This window comes from Trachurus trachurus, assembly GCF_905171665.1.
Source record: "Trachurus trachurus genome assembly, chromosome: 14".
Taxonomy (NCBI): Eukaryota; Metazoa; Chordata; class Actinopteri; order Carangiformes; family Carangidae; genus Trachurus; species Trachurus trachurus.
Window position 1 is genome coordinate 7,068,691 of NC_139903.1, and position 19,402 is coordinate 7,088,092.

Genomic DNA, 19,402 nt, shown 5'->3' on the forward strand with positions numbered 1-19,402 from the left:
TCAAATCCACAGATTTTTTTTTTTCCTCCACTCTCCTGAACCTCGTGGCTCAACCTCTCCAAGATATAAAATAAATAAGAAGTGATAGCTCCTTCAGTCACTGTCTGACATCAGAATACACCTGCACTCTGAGCGCAGCTTCACCTCTGACCCTGCCTCTCTCTCTCTCTCTCTCGTGTGCATGTTCTGCCTCGGCTGAATGGGAGACAGGAGGTTTTGTTAGTGTCGGGACAAAGAGCTGCCGATACTGCAGGTTAGGAGGTTAGATAATGCTCCAGCCAAACAATGGGAATTATTAATTGCCCTGTTGAACATTTAATTTTCAGGCTGAAAGCGTTAGGATGGTCTTTTTCAGCAGAACTCTTCAGCAGTGACAAAAGGACTTCTCAGCTTGAATAGACACCTATCACTGAGTTCACTCTGGCAAAGAAAAGCTCTTCCGTCCCACAGAGGAAACAGACGAGAGCTCGCCGGAGACCACATTTTAATCTCATTACATCTCTCATCTCATTGGTGATGGCTCTGCTTCCCAGCTGAGACTTTTTTTTTATTTTTTTATCCACCTGCATGTTTTGCATTGAAACTGAAACTGAAACTGTGTCTCCTCCTCTTGACGTCAGGAATACACCATCGACATCTTCTTCGCCCAGACCTGGTACGACAGGAGGTTAAAGTTCAACAGCACGATGAAGGTCCTGCGTCTCAACAGCAACATGGTCGGGAAGATCTGGATCCCCGACACGTTTTTCCGCAACTCGAAGAAGGCCGACGCCCACTGGATCACCACGCCCAATCGTATGCTGCGAATCTGGAATGACGGCCGGATACTCTACACGCTCAGGTAAAACGATGGCTAATATGGGATGTTACCAACAGCACTGACTTAGATTTTGACTTGAGTGGATTTATTGTCTCATTTACCAGTTGTTGCTAAAGTTTTTACCACATGAAAAGTTTGAATTTTCAGTTGCAATTTCACATCCTGTTTTTCTACTAGTTTGTCTGAACCAAAACATAAACAGGAAGTGATTGTAGTTACAGATTTTGCAGGAAGAATTGAAACTAAGATGAATGAGAGTCCAAATATTTACAGAAACTATTAATTCTGGTGTCAACTGAGCAAAGAGGAAGAAGAAAGCTAGATAGAAATGTCAGTATATGGGTTAGGGTTACTAAACTCTTCCTCCCCATGCATCAGCTACATTGGCGTGGATGTTAAAGGACAATTCCGGGTAAATTCAACCTGAGGCTCTAGTTTCCTAATAGTTTAGGTCTAAATGATGGATTCTGAAGATTTTCTTTTTAAGAGACAGCACCGTTGAACCTGTTTTTACATCCCTCAAAACCACATTTATTTCACAAACAGCGTCAGATGGCTTCAAACATACACGGAATGGTTTGTTTACTTCAAGAAAGCCGACATGTTGTAATGTGATGTAATACAAAGTCTCGCACAAGACTCAGGTTGATGCTCTTAGTTTGTTAACAGGCAGAGTAAACAATATCCAGACTTACTCTCACTCCTACGAAGACGTCGTGGCTCTGAGTTGATTTTCCTTTGTTGATAAAACAAACAGGAGCTTCAGACAACCTGTAAACACAGTTAGCCGTCAACTTGACTCTCACGCGAGACTTCGCAAGTTCGCGCAAGACTTCGTGAGACTTTGTATTACATCTCCCTAGTGTTGTCACGATACCAACATTTTGGTACCGGTATCGGTACCAACATGTTTTTCGATACTTTTCGATACTTTTCGGTACTTTTCCACATAAAAAGAGAACACAAAAAATGTCATTATTGGCTTTATTTTAATAGAAAAATTTTGGACCATAAAACAGGAAATCAGTAAACAGTTACTGCTGCTGCAGGATAAACATTCCATCTATATTAATCTGATCTCTTCCTAAATTAAAAAATGTCTGTTTAAAAATGAACATCAACTTGTTTTCTTTGCATTATTTGAGGTCTGAAAACACTGCATCTTTTTTTTGTTATTTTGACCAGTTGTAATTTTTGGGAGAAATTGTTATCAGTAGTTTATAGAATGAAACACAAATGTTCATGTTACTCAAACATACACACTTATTGTTTCCCATATGTAGACCAAATTGGTTCTGTTCCCCCCACCCCCATCAACGCAATATCGTTCCGTTAATTCATCTCTGCGTAGCGCTGCTTCGCCGTGCTCACTCACTCACAGAGAGAGAGAGAGAGAGAGACACAGAGAGAGCATGCAGCCAGTGGTGAGCCGCGGTAAAAACAAAACTTATTAACGAGGCTGTGGCGGCCGTCTCTCTCTCGCGCGCGGCGCGCACACACAGACACACACACAAACACAGGCACGTGGACAGGTGGCGCTGTAACGGTAATGATAAAAAGCACCTTGCTTCGTTTGTGACTCGCTCTCTCGCTCCTCGCGGCTCAAATTACAATGCGGCGACTTCACGCGGCGACGTCACCGCTGCTGGCGGCGCAGAATGAAAGTACCGGTCCCATCTAAGCGCAGTATGGTACCGTTTTAAATGCGTTAGTACCCCGGTACCAATCTAGTACCGGTATACCGTGCAACCCTACATCTCCCTTTACAAACGTGTCGGCTTTCTATAGGTAAACAAACCCCTCTGTGTATGTTTGAAGCTATCTGACACAGTCAGTGGGAAAAAAAATGTGGTTTTGAGGGATGTAAACAGCCTCAACAACGGAAATGCTGTCCACTCCCATTCATCGCTGCCGTGGCGATGCAGGGACAGACACAACTACTGCAAAACAGGAGCAATTAGAAAGAAAATCTTCAGAATCCATCATTTAGACCTAAAATATTCGGAAACTAGAGCCCCAGGTTGAATTTGCCCGGAATTGTCCTTTAACACTTGGTGGAGGCTGCAATAATGTACTGTACCTTTTTAACAGGTCTGAGGTCAATAAACACAAAGAGGAACTTGAGGAACAAATGCAGAAAGCGAGTCTGGACAGAGAGCTGAGTTCAGATCCATATAGATGAGCATAAACTCATAACTGGCTGAGCATTTGATATTTAATTTGCACCGCTCTCAGTTTGTTTCCACTCAGGTGCTTCTCGTTCTTCCTGGAGTTCATCACGAGCAACAAGCCAAGTGTGTACTACAGAAAGCATCCTGAAGTACCCAACCATTTACGGCCTCTCTGCATAAATGATTTATGATCCTGATTATCCTCAACAGGCCGGGGGCAATCTTAAATTTCAGCATTTTAAATTTGACATTAATTAGCATGCGGGAAATCTGTCTTACCAAATGAGGCAGGAAGTTGTTGTGTGACAGGGGAACACTGGAGATACACTGCCCTGAACAGATGCTGTTAGGTGCTCCTGCAAAGAGTTTTCCATCCATATTCTCTCAGCGGTTTGAGTGCGTTGAAGTGCTTGGAAATGCGTTAATGAAATAAATAAATATTAGCCTAATTATAAAATACAGCTATATTGTCTAATGACCCGTTGTAGCCTGAAGATCTGGAGGTTGGAGGATTAGAGCGAACGAGATGATGCTCTGGCCTCTTTAGCTGTGTATTGTTTGTCAGGGCGAGACAAACAGATGGAGAGGTTTGTGAGGTGGATTAAAGAAGGAAATAATAATTGTCCTTATTATTATGTTTTGTCTGCCGTCATAAATACAATGGACGTTTACACTGACACCACGATATATCATCAGCGATAACGGGAGAGGAAGTGAACTCGACTCTGGACTCAATCAAGCCGTGATGGATGTTCTCCTGTGCAGAACACTACCTCCTCCACTTCATTAATTTGTTAAGGAACTGTGAATTTAACCAGTGGTTAATTAGGATGACCGCCGCGATTCGGAGGACAATGATACATGACAATAGTGAGTGCACGGATGGGTAAAGTCGTTTAAGGTCATTCTCTCATTAAAGGGAAGTTTAATGACTTTGCCTTCAAACTCCCCCAAGTGTGAAGGGAAGAGACGCGCGTGTTGCCGTGAAAAACATCAATTTACTTTAGTGAAATTTTAATTAACGACGCCTGGTGTTCATACTGATAAGGTTAAAGGTTTAATTCTGACTTTTCCAGCAAAAATCTCTGGAGTAAACAAGTGTTTCTGTAGAATAAAATCATGTTCAGACCTCTCACATCTCACCTCACTGTTTATTATTGTTGTGTTTTTTTTTTTCTGTTTTAATATAGTAACTGAGTCACTGGGTCCAAAATGTTGTATCTCTGCAGGTTGACCATCGACGCCGAGTGCCAGCTTAAACTGAACAACTTCCCAATGGACGAGCACTCGTGTCCCCTGGAGTTTTCAAGCTGTAAGTTTGGCCATATGCTGATGCCCTACTGTCTCGCCCCGCCCTGTCTTCCTCTGTTCCATATCAAACACACACACACAACACACACACACACACGCCATGAGGAGGCAACATATGAGCCTTACAAAGACGTTACAGGAACAATTATGCAAGAGGCCAAACCAATGGATTCTAGCTGCACTCGTCTTATTTCTACCACAGCACAGAAACGGTTGGATGAGTCATGTGTGTGTGTGTGTTCGGGCTTCACAGACTGATGCACATAGGAAGGTATATCAGCATCAGTACGTATTCATGTGTTACAATATGAAAGATATGAGCAACAAAGACTTTGTTAATTCATCCATTCATTAAAGGTCCAGTGTGTAAAACGTGCGTTCAGATTCTAGTTTGCAGCGCTTGTTCGCTTGCACTCACCCCTCCCGTCGGCAAAGTGACGGTGGCCTCTGAGGACAAAAAAACTTGTTTACCATGACTGTATTTCAGGAGCATGGAGCGATGAGGTGAAGATCGAAACAATTTTACGATATATCTGCTGTTTCCTCCTCATTCTTCTTTGTTGGTTTATTTATGAACACGAAACATGCTCTCTGGTTGGCTGGATTTTCCATTCGGGCTGCCGTACAAACATGGCGGTGCAAGATGGCGACACTCGCTATATGTATATATAAAAGAATAATTATAAGGCGACGAAAACCAAACAAATTTATTTTATAGCGATTATACAGTTATACAAATATATTCAAGGGTAATATGTTCAGATTTTGCCAATAAACCTTGACAAATTTTACACACCGAACCTTTAATTCATTGAAGGAATGGAAGCCATTCAGTAGAGGGGTTTAATAATAGATGTCTCATTGCCAGCTCGACCAAAGGCAAAGAGGTGATTGATTCTCCTGCACTTTGTCAATACGGTTCGAAAAGGAATTTCACCAAGTGGCACGCGAGTCCAGATGAGTCAGTGCCTCCCCCACTGTGTGAGGAGCGAATTGCAGCGGTGGTGGGGGGGTTGGGGGTTTCTGTTGGGGCAAGTTATGCTAATGAGGCTGCTATGGACCTACAGAGAGATGCACCATGGGAAATTCTCTAGAGAGAATGCTTCCTAAATAGCTCCAGAGCAACAAGAAAGAGAAGCCAGGGGGGGAGCAGGCCTAAAAATGGAACAGAGGCGTTCATTTAAATTTGATGAAAGCCATGGATGTTTTCAGAACTTTGAAAAATCGCTTGATGTACAGTACAGGAGCTCAGTCTGAGAAGCAGCAGGCCGGGTGGGGCGGTGTGCAGCGAGTCAGCACGCGGCATATTTTCTCAACACGTGCCACAAAAAAAAAGCAAAGCAAGACGGCATGGTTCATTTTCCAGCTCTGCTTTTTTTTTTTTTTTTTCTCTCTCTGCGGTGGCGGTTTTCAACTGTGAGGCGACGTCAACAGCGTCCAGACGGAGACTCACTCTCCCAAAGTGAATCCAGGACCAGAAGCATGTTAGTTCCTGTAGCAGCCACAGAAAAGTCTCAGAGTTATTTGTCCTGGATGCGCCAGCGGCAAGTGGAACGGGGCAGATCGCTCCATCCTCCGCTCTGCTGAGAGGTCCGGCATTATCAGATGTCTGAGAGCACTTTTAGTCACGAGGCCATTTAAAGACCTCGCTGAGGAAAGCTGATGTGCATTATTCAGGCCACACACACACACAGCTCGCCACCACCACCACCACCACCGCCGCCACTGGAGGAGAAGGGGCTGAAGACTTTAACACCTGTGCTGCTGGGAAACATTAAAGTCTCAATGCAGCTTGTTATTTGTTTAAAAGGTGCTCATCTGTACCTGTTTTCAATTTCAGCTCCAAGACAGAAATTCAATACCAACAAATATGATTTGATTACGAAAATGCATCTGCTCATCTAAGTGAATCACTATCAGATAAGTGTGATTACTGTAGTGACTCTCCCCCAGCCGCTGAGCCAGCCAGCGAAGTCTGACTCAGAGCCAGACGTGCATCACACTTGTAATTTTTGCTTTTAAGTTCTTTCTCTAAAAAAAAACAATATTTTTTTCTCTCTACACAGTTGGACGAGATGTTTTGTTTCATCAGATGTTGTGCAAGAGTCTATTATATAATAGTTCTTTCATGAATCAGTTTATTTGCAATCTTGCCCACTTGGGCTGGGTATGGATTACTGTGAAATGAAACAGGGCTGCTGTGTGTTTCTTATTGAATCACAGCCTTGCACCAGTTTTCATGCGGAAGCATCAGTCGGCTCCCTAAAAGGGATGAAGCCTGGTTGTTTGAAAAGCACTGTGTGTCTCGTTTATTTCTTTTCTCCTCTGAGTTCCAGCTAAGCTCCATGTCATGCTAACTGTGTCCTCTGTTGTTCAGACGGCTACCCCAGGGAGGAGATTGTGTACAAGTGGAAAAGGAGCTCAGTGGAGGTCGGGGACATTCGCTCCTGGAGGCTCTACCAGTTCTCCTTCGTGGGCCTGAGGAACACCTCCGAGATCGTCAGGACCGTCTCAGGTAGGAACACAAGCCTTAGGTTGTTTTTTGGTTCTCTACCTTTTAAAGAGACCCCGAGGAGTTTGCTTTTGGTTATAAAAGAGTCTCATATTAATGTGGATGTATCTACGTTGCCCACACTTGTTAATGGGTCAATTTTTTATAAATATATTGTTTTGTCTTTATAGTTATCTTGATATTATTATTTAGTGGTTGGCTCGCCCAGCATTTCCTAGTTTCGGTTTCCTGGACGCTAGTTGGCATCGTTTATGGTCGGAACTACAACGGTATCTGATCGTCTTCGTATTCTTGATTAATGAAAACATTCTTGGAAAATGTTTTCGCTTTCGTCCGTCTTGCACCGGTCCAAGAATTTCACCGTGTGCACGGAGGCTCATGGGAAATGTAGTGTGAAAACACTTCTGCTTTCCGAAACTCCTCGTAGTCCCTTTTAACAATAAAAACCAAAAGAGGGGGTGTGTGTGTGTGTGTGTGTGTGTGTGTGTGTGTGTGTGTGTGTGTGTGTGTGTGTGTGTGTGTGTGTGTGTGTGTGTGTGTGTGTGTGTGTGTGTGTGTGTGTGTGTGTGTGTGTGTGTGTGTGTGTGTGTGTGTGTGTGTGTGAGTGTGTGTGTGTGTGTGTGTGTGAGTGAGTGAGTGAGTGAGTGAGTGAGAGAGAGAGAGAGAGAGAGAGAGAGAGAGAGAAGAGATTTCTGGAACATTGTGAGGGTTTGCACCAGGACAGCGTGCTGCTCCACCCAGTATTCATGTTGCATGTTGGATGCATGTTTTAATCTGATGCAGCAAGAGCGTGCAGGCAGCATCGTCCTCAGTGCATTTTAATATAATATATGAATTTATCCAGAGCATTATAATAATTATCATTATTGTTATCACGCTGTAAACAGTCCCTGATCTGGTTAGTACAGTTTGTGCAACATGAACTTTTAGAGAAAGAGGGGCATGATGGGTAGTGTTATTTATGTTTATGTCAAGTGAAATTCATAACATTTACAGCCTGTACCTTTTTACATTAGAAAGTGGTTTTGTAAAAGAGTGAGACAGCACATCTGCAGCAGCTCTGGACTTTCTGTAAGATCTATAACGACTCTGCTCACATGGACTTTAACTTTCTCAGTCTTCTGCATTTTACATGCACAAAGATTATTTTTGGTTTTATTGCTCCTCAAGGCGATTGGAGCTCCACACTTGAGAGACACAAAAATAATTTTTCCATTTCACTCAACCTGATGGTTCAAATTGAGATTATTTAAAAGGCAATTTTGAAACATGTAAGACATTTTATCCTCAGTTTTATAGCCTCTGCTTTCATAATGAATATGAACTCTGTCTGAGCGAGGTGGGAACATGACATCAGTGTAGTCTGTAGCCGCTTTGTTGTAAAGGGCAGAGAATAACAGCATATGTTATATTAAAACAACACAACAGAAAAATAACTGTATTTAAACGTATTATTATTTAACACTACACGTCGATTTTAGATTTCACTTGTTATTCTAAGGATTAAAACATCGCTGATCTACGTATTATACCAGAGTCAACACAAATGGTGGACGACCTTAGAGAATGAAACAACACAGCTGCATCACTCATGGTGGGTTTTTTTTCCCATGATGCACTGGCTGGCCTCCATTCACAACATATGCAGGAATATAAATGTTTGCTGGAGGAGAAACAGCTGCTCTCCCCGGACAGTGCTGCTGTTTCGGAGAAAGGCCAAAAAACTGTGTTTGCGCTGCACATTCTTGTTTGTTTGTGTTTCTATTCATGAGACGTCAGGAAGCGAACGTACTGTATGTGATGTTCTGCGAGGAGACGTATGTATGTATGTGTGCTCTTCATGTGTGAAGCAAAGTAAAAACCTACAGCAGAGGCCAACTGTGGCCAGAGGAGGATTCATCCTCATTAGATCAGCTTCATTATTCAGAGGAACACAGAGGAAATTTAAAATAAGGGTCTCGCTCGAGTAAAAGATCCTCCTAATTAGTCATGCTATTAAATGCTCAAGGAAATACAGCCATCTTAGCGTGTGTTTGTCTAAATTAAAAATAAAACCTGACATATGGTTCCCAAACAACACCAGGTCGTTGTTACCTTCAGAGGAGCTGGATGGAAAGCAGCACACGTGAAACTTCTTCCACTAAATCTAGTTGTCCTCCATTCAACTCCTCTTGAATAACCTTCTTATGCGATATTCAATTATCTGGTGTGTGCGAGTATCGATCGAGCGGAGATGGAAGTTTTTTGGCTGTTCTCCATCTGCTGCAGGCTGCGAGGCTGCAGAAAGTCAAGTCACTGTGTCAGACATGTGGCTCTGAGGTCATTATTGTTTCTATCATTTGCAGATCAGTGCGTCTCGACATTTATAGCGGCGCTCTCTCGCTCTCTTACATTCTCTTTCACAATAAAAGCCCAGTTTCGTTGCATGTATGCAGGTGTTAAATGTTGTTTAAGTGTGCATTAGCTTCTGTTTGGTTGTAGTGGAGCTAATGATCCAGAAACCTGTCTGCAAACGGTGCTGTGTGAATGTGAATGCAACAAACAGTGTAAAACGTTATATAAGTGCAAGTCCGTTTACATTTACCATAATGATGATGAGTGCTTTTACAAGTTGACAAAACATGAAGCTTTCAACACAACTGAATGGATCAGATTTCACAGTTTTAGCTCTACCAGTGACACAGAGAAACACACTTGTGTTCACAAAGTAGCCATGACAGTAACTACTTCTGTAATTTGAGAGATTGGCTTTTTGTGTGTTGCAGGACCAAAGTCTTTGTCTGAACTGGTGCAAGATGATTGCAAAAAAAGAAAATTAAAATGCTTGTATATCTTTAGTTTTCTCTTTTCTGTTTTTAATCAAAACATTTTTCAAGTGACAACATGAAAAGCCAATATGTGTAGGAGGATGAGCCGTGTTGGAGAATTTGCAGCGTCCTCTGACTCCTTCTCTCTGTTCTGCTTCGTTATTTCCACAAACAGCCATCTGCTCTCTTGTCAGAGCAGAGAACCTTGACTGTGGCTGTGAGACCTCTTGTCTCATTTTGCAGTCAGTTTGGGTATCTGACCTGTTTCAAGATTCATGAGCACAACATCTGTCTCATAAAGGAGTCAGTTTGGGCCTTATAATTAGCTAGTCATCTCAAGTGTTCGCCGTGCGGTGGGGAGCGGCTCTCCTGAAAGGTCCTGCGCAGGAATGTGCTGTGTCACTGGCAGTTTAGATGTAGTCAGATATTATATTCATAACCAGGTGAACTAGTGTGTCTGCTTTACTACTTTGTCATCACTGACATGATTCACTGAGCCAAAGTCGATCACAGTATATAAATTAGAAAAGTAAATAAATAAAATTGTCTGACTCATGTTTTCAAGTTGTTTCTTAAAGTGAATTTATAATTTCATCCTCTAACGTCTACATTTCCTATTCCCTTTTCATCCAAATTCCAAATAATAAAATATATATTTAAGTCTTATGTCTGCTACTAAGATGCATTTTTGCATGAAAGCTGCTATTTAGCACAAACATTTGCAGGTATATTTAGCTTCACGGAGTTGTTTAAGAGGTGAATTCATGCAAAACAGCTCATGCGCGTTCCCGTCAGGGCAGTTTTTCAGCAAGCAGCCTCTGCATTTACCTCTAAAACAACTCTGTCTCGTAACGTTCTGTTATCTCATAGCGTGGTGAATGTGCAGGTCACAACTTGTCCACCAGAGCGTTGTGGAGTTGTTGTATGTATGTATGTATGTATTTGATGAGTTTGATGAGGGAAACCAAGAAATCCCATTAGCCTCCGTAGCATAGCTCTGAGCAGCTTGCGGCTCTGCTCCGCCGTTCTAAAAACAGCTTGCACCGACAAATAAAGGTAACGAACCTACTGCCAAAACTATAGGGATTATGGCAATGGGCCAATTTGCCAAAAATGTTGAACTATCCCTTTAAAACTTTAGGTCATTATTCTGCTGATATCTCCAGTCCTGTGGGTATAGACTGTAGTGATCCAACCAACCAGACGACCCCAGGGTCAAGCTTTCCTCTCGGCATCTGCTGGTGTGTCTTCACGTCGCACTGTCCCTGAGTTAAGACTCCTCCTGCATGGACGTGGACATGCTGTCATGCTAAAGGCGTCATGTGTCTTTGTTCTGCCTGGGAGGTTATGGTTAGTTACAGTTCATCTTTAAAAATAATAAAAATCCCCTCCTGACATTATTATATAATCAGTTGCAGTGGGTTCAGGTGAGGCAACACAACACAGGGGGATGTAACGGTGAGCTAAGCAGACAGGCAGCCAGGTGAACTGGGCTGATGTGGACAATGATGACTGCAGCAAACAGCCAGAGGAAGAGATCCCCTCTCATCGTATCAGACAAGCCAGTCACGCCTCTGCAGCCTTCATATATGTGAGCTCCAGTGTTTTTTTAGATAAAAAAAAAAGGAGATGTATGATTAAAGAAGGATGGAGTGATATTGTAATGAAAGGGGGCTGAGGGTGGAGGAGGGAGGAGAGGGGGGCTGACACGCCATCTGCTGCTCTGATGCAGTTGTGTTGTAGCTTTTTATAAAGGCTGTGTCTGTTTTTATTTGGTTTTTCTTTCCTCCCTCAGCCAGTGTCCAAAGGCTTAGTCTCTCAACATGTCACTTCACATCAGGGCTGCCTGCGCTGCCTGGAAGCCTATACCTGCATTTACAAACACATACACACACACACACTTACACGTATACACTCATACACACACTCTCAGGCCTGGAATTAAAAGAAAAGAAACACTGCTGCTGCTTATGAAGAGCAAGGACCCTTGAAAAGACACCGGTGGACGGAGAAGACGGAAGCAGAGGAGGCTGAACAGCAAACATGAACTTCAAAGTTAAACCCCTCGGCGGCGGCCGGGTTAAGCTCGACGCCGTGTTCTCGTCCATCTGCCGGGCTGGAGTTCAGAGATGATCGGAACATGACGGTGCACACGGGGACACACAGAGATGATAGGTTATAGAATAATAACATAATGATGGAAAACAAGGACGGGGAGTAAAAAAAAAAATGCGAGGGGCGGCGGGCGTCCGTCTGTCCATCCAGAAAGGTCGAGCAGCCACATGAGGACGAGAGGCTTTGAGCTTCGTCTGTGGCACGGCAGCAGTGATGAAGGTGCTTTAATACGTTACAGATGTGTGTTTGCCAGATGAAGATAAAAGACAAAGTGAGATGATTAAGAGAAGGGTGGAACCAAGATGAATGAGTGATTTGTTTTATGGAGGAATGGGCGATTATTCTTTTTGTCTGGAGCCTCTGATTAATGCAGCCGCTGTGGCGTGGTGCGTTCAGGTTCACACGAACCATGGGATACTATCGCAGGGGCCGTTAACCGTCTTCCCTGCACATTAGTGGAATGAATTAGCTAAGAACAAAAGCATCACTTATAGCTGGAGCAGGAGGTCATGTTACTCCTTAACATATAGAGAATCAATGCCGTTTTCTTTCTTTCTCGTTTTGCAATTAGCCTCACATTTCTGAGCAGTGCATCATGGGATGGTTGAAGCAGGACGTCCATTTAGAGCTATGTGAATTAGCCGGCGCTACATGCATCTGTGTGTGTTTGTCAGCGGTGCAGAGCAGAGTGCTCCGGTCTGGGCCCGTGTGTCCATGAACTAATGCATGCTCCAATGTGTCCATTTGCCTGCATGCACATTTCAGTGTGTGCTCTCCACTGGATATGAGTCTTTTTTTTTTTTTTTCTTCATGTATTGAAAGCTATTCTTAGAGTGACCTTCCAAAAGCCATGGCGTGCAGCCCTGTTGTCTGTGTGCGTCCGCCTGTGTGATTCAGTTTGAGTGGAGAAAGCCCAGGGACACATCAGTGGCCCTCTCCCGATTACGGAGCTCCACAGTTTGCAGATGATTCTTTGATGGAGCGAATCTGGAGGCGCAGTGGGTTGAAAAGACGTCGCCCGGCGAGAGGAAACACAGTCGGCCAAATAAACCAAGACCCGTGTGCACATACTGTACATACATACGTACACACATATATATATAAGCACACTCGTGTAAGCAGTTACTCTGACATGCCAAAGGATTCCCTTTATGGCAGAGTGCACCGCTGTTCTATATTTAGGCCGCTGCGCTGCAAATGGAGACCTGAACCATATTATTATCCTCAGCAACATAAACACACTCTCTTTCTCTCTCACACACATAAACACACACAGCTAAAATAGATGCAATTCTGCTGCAACAAACTAATGGAGGGAAGAATCATGAGAATGAGCCCTGAAGGGAGTCGGAGTTGTCCAGCTGCCAGAAGTGTGTTTTTTTATTTTGAGATCCTCTGGGTCACCGAGTTCTTAAATAAGATTAATAAAATACGTTTAAATACAACAGTGTTACGATTCGTAGCAAATCTGCTTTAAAAAAAAAAATCCCTGTCAGTTTGTCATTGATGGTTCTGTATCAGGTTCAATAACATTAAAGAAACATTAAAGAGGAAATAATATAAAACTCCTGGGGGGGAAAAAGTACGAGCGCTCGTCACCATCTGCCTGGTTTAATCAAGAAAAGATGGAGGGAGACAAAAACCAATAAAGCCAAAATGGCAATCGTTTTTTTTTTTTTTTTCTTCTTTTTTATTGTTATGGAGACACGGGATCCCTGATCTAATGAAACACCTGAGAAAAGTTCAAACATATTCTGTGAAATTATTCCACCTTTCTGCACATGAATTGCTTGAATTGATGAGTTACACTTCATCCTCAGAGTGAAATAATGTGAGACTCAGTAATATGCAGATGGATGCCAGGGGAGGAGGGGAAATGTTGAAATATGACTTTCTAAAAAAAAATTTAAAAATAGAGTCAGAGAAAAAGGCTCAGTATGAACTAAAGAAAGAAAATGTGACTCCGTACTGTATGTGGATTAGAAAACAGTCATTTAATCACAGTAATGATGCGTTGCAGCTTTTTCTCAGATGACAATCCCTCCATCTTGTCAAAGAAAAAAGGTTAAAGAGGCACAGAAACAATCTATCAGCTGTGGTGCTGCTCTCTCTCTCTCTCTCTCTCTCTGGTGATAGTTGTGATGGGCAGGAGTGGGAGGAGAAATGTTCTGACTCAGCCAGAATCCCTCTTTTGTCAAGTCAAATACCAATTTACACTCCTCCCCATCATCCCCCCTCCTCCTCCCCCAACACACTAACAGTATCCACATATACAAGTATCTGCTGTGTACAAGCCCGGCCCACCCAGCTTCACCCCTTCCTCCCTGCTCACTCTCGCGAAAGATGATTTTTATTTTGCGCCTGGTGTGTTTCCTGTGCCCTACTTTTTTTTCTTCCCCTTTTTTCTTTTTTTTTTTTTACTCCCCCCACTCCCTCCTCTGCTCTCTCTCTCTCTCTCTCTCTCTCTGCCCCTCTCAGCTGACAGTCTAATAAGCCAGTAATTAACACCTGAAAACAGGGAATGGTGATAGGCCATAGGAGGAGAGATTGCTTTGGGAAAATAAGGCTCTTGTTTTCCTCCCCATTGACCACCACCTGCATATTAAGGAGCGCCTGTGGTGCTCGGAGCAGCAGAGGAGGAGGAGGAGGAAGAGGAGGACTCATTTGGAGAAATAGATTTTCTTCTTTTGTCTTTTGTGATATGTTTTTGATTGCGAGTCCTCTCAGTTTGCAGAACTGAGCCGAGGACACGCTACAGTATGAAACACACAGGACTGTAGAAGTCAATGAGTGAAGGTCAAGAAGTAGAAAAATAGAATAATACAGTGTGAAGAAGCAGCTCCGCTCCACGTAGCCTCTGACACACGACTGTGACTGCCCTCATCATCTTCATCATCTCCTTTAATGACACCAAACCGTCCCACAGCAGCACTGCAGCTGCACCACACACATAAACTAGGACACTGGAATACATTGACTACAGAATTAAAGTAATCTAATTTGCAATAGAGAGAAAGAGGGGGGAGGTGTGAGAGCAAGAGAGTGAGGATGTTGTTGTTGTTGTTGTTAGTGCATGTGTTTTTTTTTTTGAGGAGGGGGGTGAGACGCCGGTGGGCAGAGATGGAGGTCATGAAGCAGAGAGATGCAGAGAAAAAAAAGTGAAAGAGGAGGATGATGATGATGTTGGGCCAAAATCAAAACAGGTCAGAGCTGTCGGGTTCTGTTTTTGGACGTTTGCGTCCTTGACGTCATTCTCACGTTAACGCGCGAAGGTCGAGCTGAAGTTTCTGAGAAGGTGAGAGACTCAGGGAAGCTGAAGGTGCAAGGAGAAAGAAATTAACACCCAGTCTGTGATTAATATTAAACATGTTTTATAAGGTGCTTGGACCAATATTACTGCTCCTGCTGTCACTTTACTACTGACTCTGATATTAACGTTTCTATTAAACTGCTTTTGTTGCTGGTGCATCTGTGCTGCAGTGTTGGTGTTAATCCAACAGCCTTGTTTCACACCACAGGTCTTAGAATCGGCTCCTTGTGGCCAGAGTGATAAAAAGCAAGGTGTAAGAAACCTGAACTTTACCTGAAGTCCAACATTCAATATTCATTTCTACTCCAGTAAAAGTCTAATAAAACATATACTTAAAGTATCCTAACTGAAAATGCACAGTATGCAGAACTGTACTGCTCCTCTTGTTATATTATCGTGTATTATATATTACCATTTTATTTTTACTAGTGCTTTAACATATCAACAATATTTCAACATTGTAGAAAGTCAAGGTGAAACTGATTTAGTTTTTTAGTCATTTGCAGGTTTTTATGTTAAGATTTATGCAAAATCTTGGTAAAATAACTACAGCTGTGAGAGTAAAAGTACAGAATCTGACCCTACAACACTGCAGAAATATAGTGGATGCTCAGTAAGTTAAACTACAGGTAACTCAGTACTGTAGATTTAATACTACCACTAAAAATAATACAGGTCTACTCATACATCATTATAGCTGCAGTAAACATGTCACTGACTGACAGAGGTTGGACCGTTCACAGTGATCAGGCGTTAGAAAGTAGTCCTCACTGTGTTTCTATAAAAACTGTTATTGCAGTGTGAAACAAGACAAAGACTTATTTTTTCAGAGCGAAATGCATAATGAGGGATTTTAGAAATCTTACGATTTATTATCATAAACCACACACACACACACTAATGCACAGTCTCTCTCACAGAGTCTCCTCTCGGACGGACAGAGGAGGTTTAGAGGCTAAATCAAAGTTGATGCCACTCTGTGGAGCAATTGTTCCGTGGACCAAGCCCTCCGTTGCCAGAATTAATCATTATAAAGTTCTTAACTGGGGTCCCAGAAACTCTCCTCACTCAGCTTACTGGCCCCATGTAATATACTGCAACCCAGGGCTTCAAAGTAATTAGCCATAAGAAATGAGGAGAGAGTAGTTGTGGAACATCACGTGTCTGGGCGGTTAATACACCGGGAGGAAGAGGAGGCGTCTCTGAATTGCAATAATGAATCATGATGACACCGTACAGCGCATCACCTGGATTCAGGGGGAAGCTTTAACACAAATGCTCTCACAGTGGAATTACAACTCAGCAGACTCCATAGTTGTACGTCACAAGCAGCAGCAGCAGCAGCAGCAGCAGCAGCAGCAGCACATGCTATAAAAACCACAGAAACAGCACAGTACAACTCTTGTGTGTATCTGTGCATATTATGCTAATACATGTCACAGATACCATAATGTATCAGAGGCTTATTACAGGGCCGTTTAGCATAGGCTACGGCTGAAATTTAATTTCAAGTCATCTCAGCTTGGACTCTGTTTACTAAGAGGATTAACCTGCCTCCACGCAAATGTGTTACCTTCAGTGAAACTATTCATACGAGGGCGGGGGGCGTGTGTGTGTGTGTGTGTTAATATTCATGGCAGGCGGCAGGGTGGGATCATGTATGAACTCCAGACATGGGCTGAATTGAAAACACGTCTTCGAACGCGTGTGTTGCCGTTTGTTGCGGAGTGATGTTCTGGCACAGATTTGTGGATGTTAAGGTGCTTACGATGAAATCACTGTTTAGTCTGAGTCTGCACGGGCATAATAAATCAGTGTTGTAGTTTGGGCCAATTCAGTCAGTATGTTGAATATGATTAATTAGATTTTTAAAGCTTAAAACCAGGGATCCAAAACTCTAATCTGTAATAGCACAAAGCCATTGGCAGTGAACTGGGGACTGATTGTCTTGGCTCACGCACTGTTTGTCTAAGCTTATCCATCCAATTTAGATTTAAATGACATTATTGCCTTTGTAAAGAGCAGAACATTTTACCACTATGACAGAAAATTCATCCTGAAGACATCCTGTGGTCCTGACTCTTTCTCTTTGTCTGAGTCGGCTCGCGCTTCATTAAAGCAGACGTTACAATCAGATGAGATACACGACTGTTAACGGATTCCACGTCGGTGAAACTCCGGCTCCATCTGACTCAACCTACTCAACCTAAAATAACAGAGTCAGATGTCTCGGGTTCTGATTGTCCTCCTTGACAAAGCGGTGAGTGACTTTAATCTGCAGCTCAGTGAGTCAGTGATGCTTCAGCCTGTTCACTTCTACAGTTCAGATGTGATGCTTTCCTCCAACGTCACATCATCAAAAAGTCCAGCGTTTATATTCAGACGTGGTCATTTGTTGTTGGTTTTTTTATCTTTGAGGATTAAATGTTGTTGTGGAGTTTTTGCACAACATCATTTAACATGGCTGCTTGATCCTTAGGAGCTCCTGTTAAAAACCTTTTTTTTTAGCCCCAGTGGTTGTTACTACTGATGTTAACTACTCTGAGTAAATTTCTATTTATTGCAAACCAGTTGCCAGCTCTGCTGTAACACTTTTTTTTTTTTTTTAAATCAAGGCCATTTGTTCACTGGAGGAAGATGTACAGTTTATCCTGCAGCACGAGTCTAAAACAGAGCAATAAAGGCAAAAGCCAACATGTAAAATTGCTCCAGTTGAACCACTTTAGTGATGATTCACTAAAAAGGATATTTATATGGTGCAAATATTACTGAGAACAATAAAAAATATTGTCAAAATCTGTCATCATCGGACCTGTCAATCAACCTGTTCAGGGTTTTTCATTATAAACTGTTGCCCAAAAAGTTGAAATCATTTTGTTTTCAGACACACTCCTCTTTTTGTTCCTATTATAAAGGCTAATTGTGAGAGATTGATCAATAAAGTTTTTAGAAGAAACACTTTCTCAGTCAAGAATAAATCACATTGTCAATCATTTTTTGAGAAGAGGTAGAAAAAATAAATATTCCAACTTCATGTGCAACAGTGCAGTGCCGTAGTTTTCTGTCTCACATTCTTTCCTCCTCCTCTATTTGCTTTTACTTTTCCCAAATTATCTGTGTTTATTTTGAGCCGCAGCTCATTTGCCTCCGTTTTTAAAGAAGCACAAGTGGTAACAAATAAGTCTGCGTACATCGGTGTCGTGACTGTTCGGCGAGGATAAATCCTGTCGCTCGGCCAGAATGATTCCAAACAGGAAGAAAAGAGCTGAGATATGAAACACGGGAAGAAAGGAAAGAGTGTGAGAGTTGAATTTAAGAACTCGGGAGCTTATGTAATGAGTGTGAACCGCATATTCTCTTCTTATTGTGTGACTTTTAAAAATAAAAAATAATAATGAGGCTGTTTTTAGACAAGAAGCGAAGTGAGAGAAGCCGCTTCTGAATGTGTTGGCCTTGTTTTTAATTACATGACATGATGGAAATAAACTCACTAATTGAGTTTTAAGTTGGGAAATGTTGTCGAGAAATAAAATAACTGTGGCAAAGACGGCGATGATAAACAAAAATAAACAAGATGTGTTGATGGAAAGAAAGAAAGCTGGAGCCAACAGGGCGCAGCAGGTAATAATTACCATTAATAACAGATTTGCTTGGTAATACGCATCTGAATGAAGTTCCGATTTAAATACATGACGAACGCAATACAAAAGCCTTATCTTCCCCATCACACCTCAGCAGGTTCATTCAGTCCTTATAAAAGCATTTGACGTCATCATCAGAAAAAGAAAAAAAAAAAAACTTGACCAACTTTTCTCCTTTCTGTGCTTTACTCCTCTAACAATGGTAAGGAAAACAGTTTTGGCAGCTTCTTACCACCTGTCATACATCCTTTAAACAGCCCTGCTCTTGATAATTTGAGAGCTATTACTGTGTCTGAGAGAGGGATAATCATCTGTCCCTGTCACAGTAAACACAATGTTAACAGCAAGGCAATCAAACAGTGTAGACTCCTGTCTGGTGTTTAATCACGCTGCAGTTACTCACCGTGACAATACCGGGGCTTTTCTTCTCTTCTCTTCTCTTTTCTTTGCTTTCCTTTTCTTTCTTTTTTTCTTCCCCATCTTGACATCATCTTGCCACCCACCGTTGAGTAGGAAAAGCTGCAGCGTGGCGACTGTGGAGGGAAAAAAACAACAACAACTTGTTAATCACTCAGACACGGCCTCCAGTCAGGTCACAGGAAGTGGCGAGTTAACATTGTTTGTAAGTATTGTTGACCCAAGCAAGCAGCCATGGCATAACCCTGGTCATTAGCAAAAAAAAAAAAAAAACTCCACACAACACACACACATATAC

The 19,402-nt window shown here is 42.4% G+C and overlaps 1 protein-coding gene across 3 annotated transcripts in view; it reads left to right on the plus strand.

The window, feature by feature from the left end:
* gabrg2 (gamma-aminobutyric acid type A receptor subunit gamma2) overlaps positions 1 to 19,402 on the plus strand; it is a gene marked incomplete at both ends in the record, with an annotated part of 54,814 nt that overhangs the window by 20,193 nt on the left and 15,219 nt on the right. For all 3 annotated transcript variants that reach the window (XM_083986219.1, XM_083986220.1, XM_083986221.1), the window contains 3 exons: positions 621 to 841; positions 4,221 to 4,303; positions 6,680 to 6,817. In XM_083986219.1, the coding sequence (XP_083842345.1) occupies positions 621 to 841; positions 4,221 to 4,303; positions 6,680 to 6,817 (442 nt within the window). The remainder of the gene's footprint in view (positions 1 to 620; positions 842 to 4,220; positions 4,304 to 6,679; positions 6,818 to 19,402) is intronic.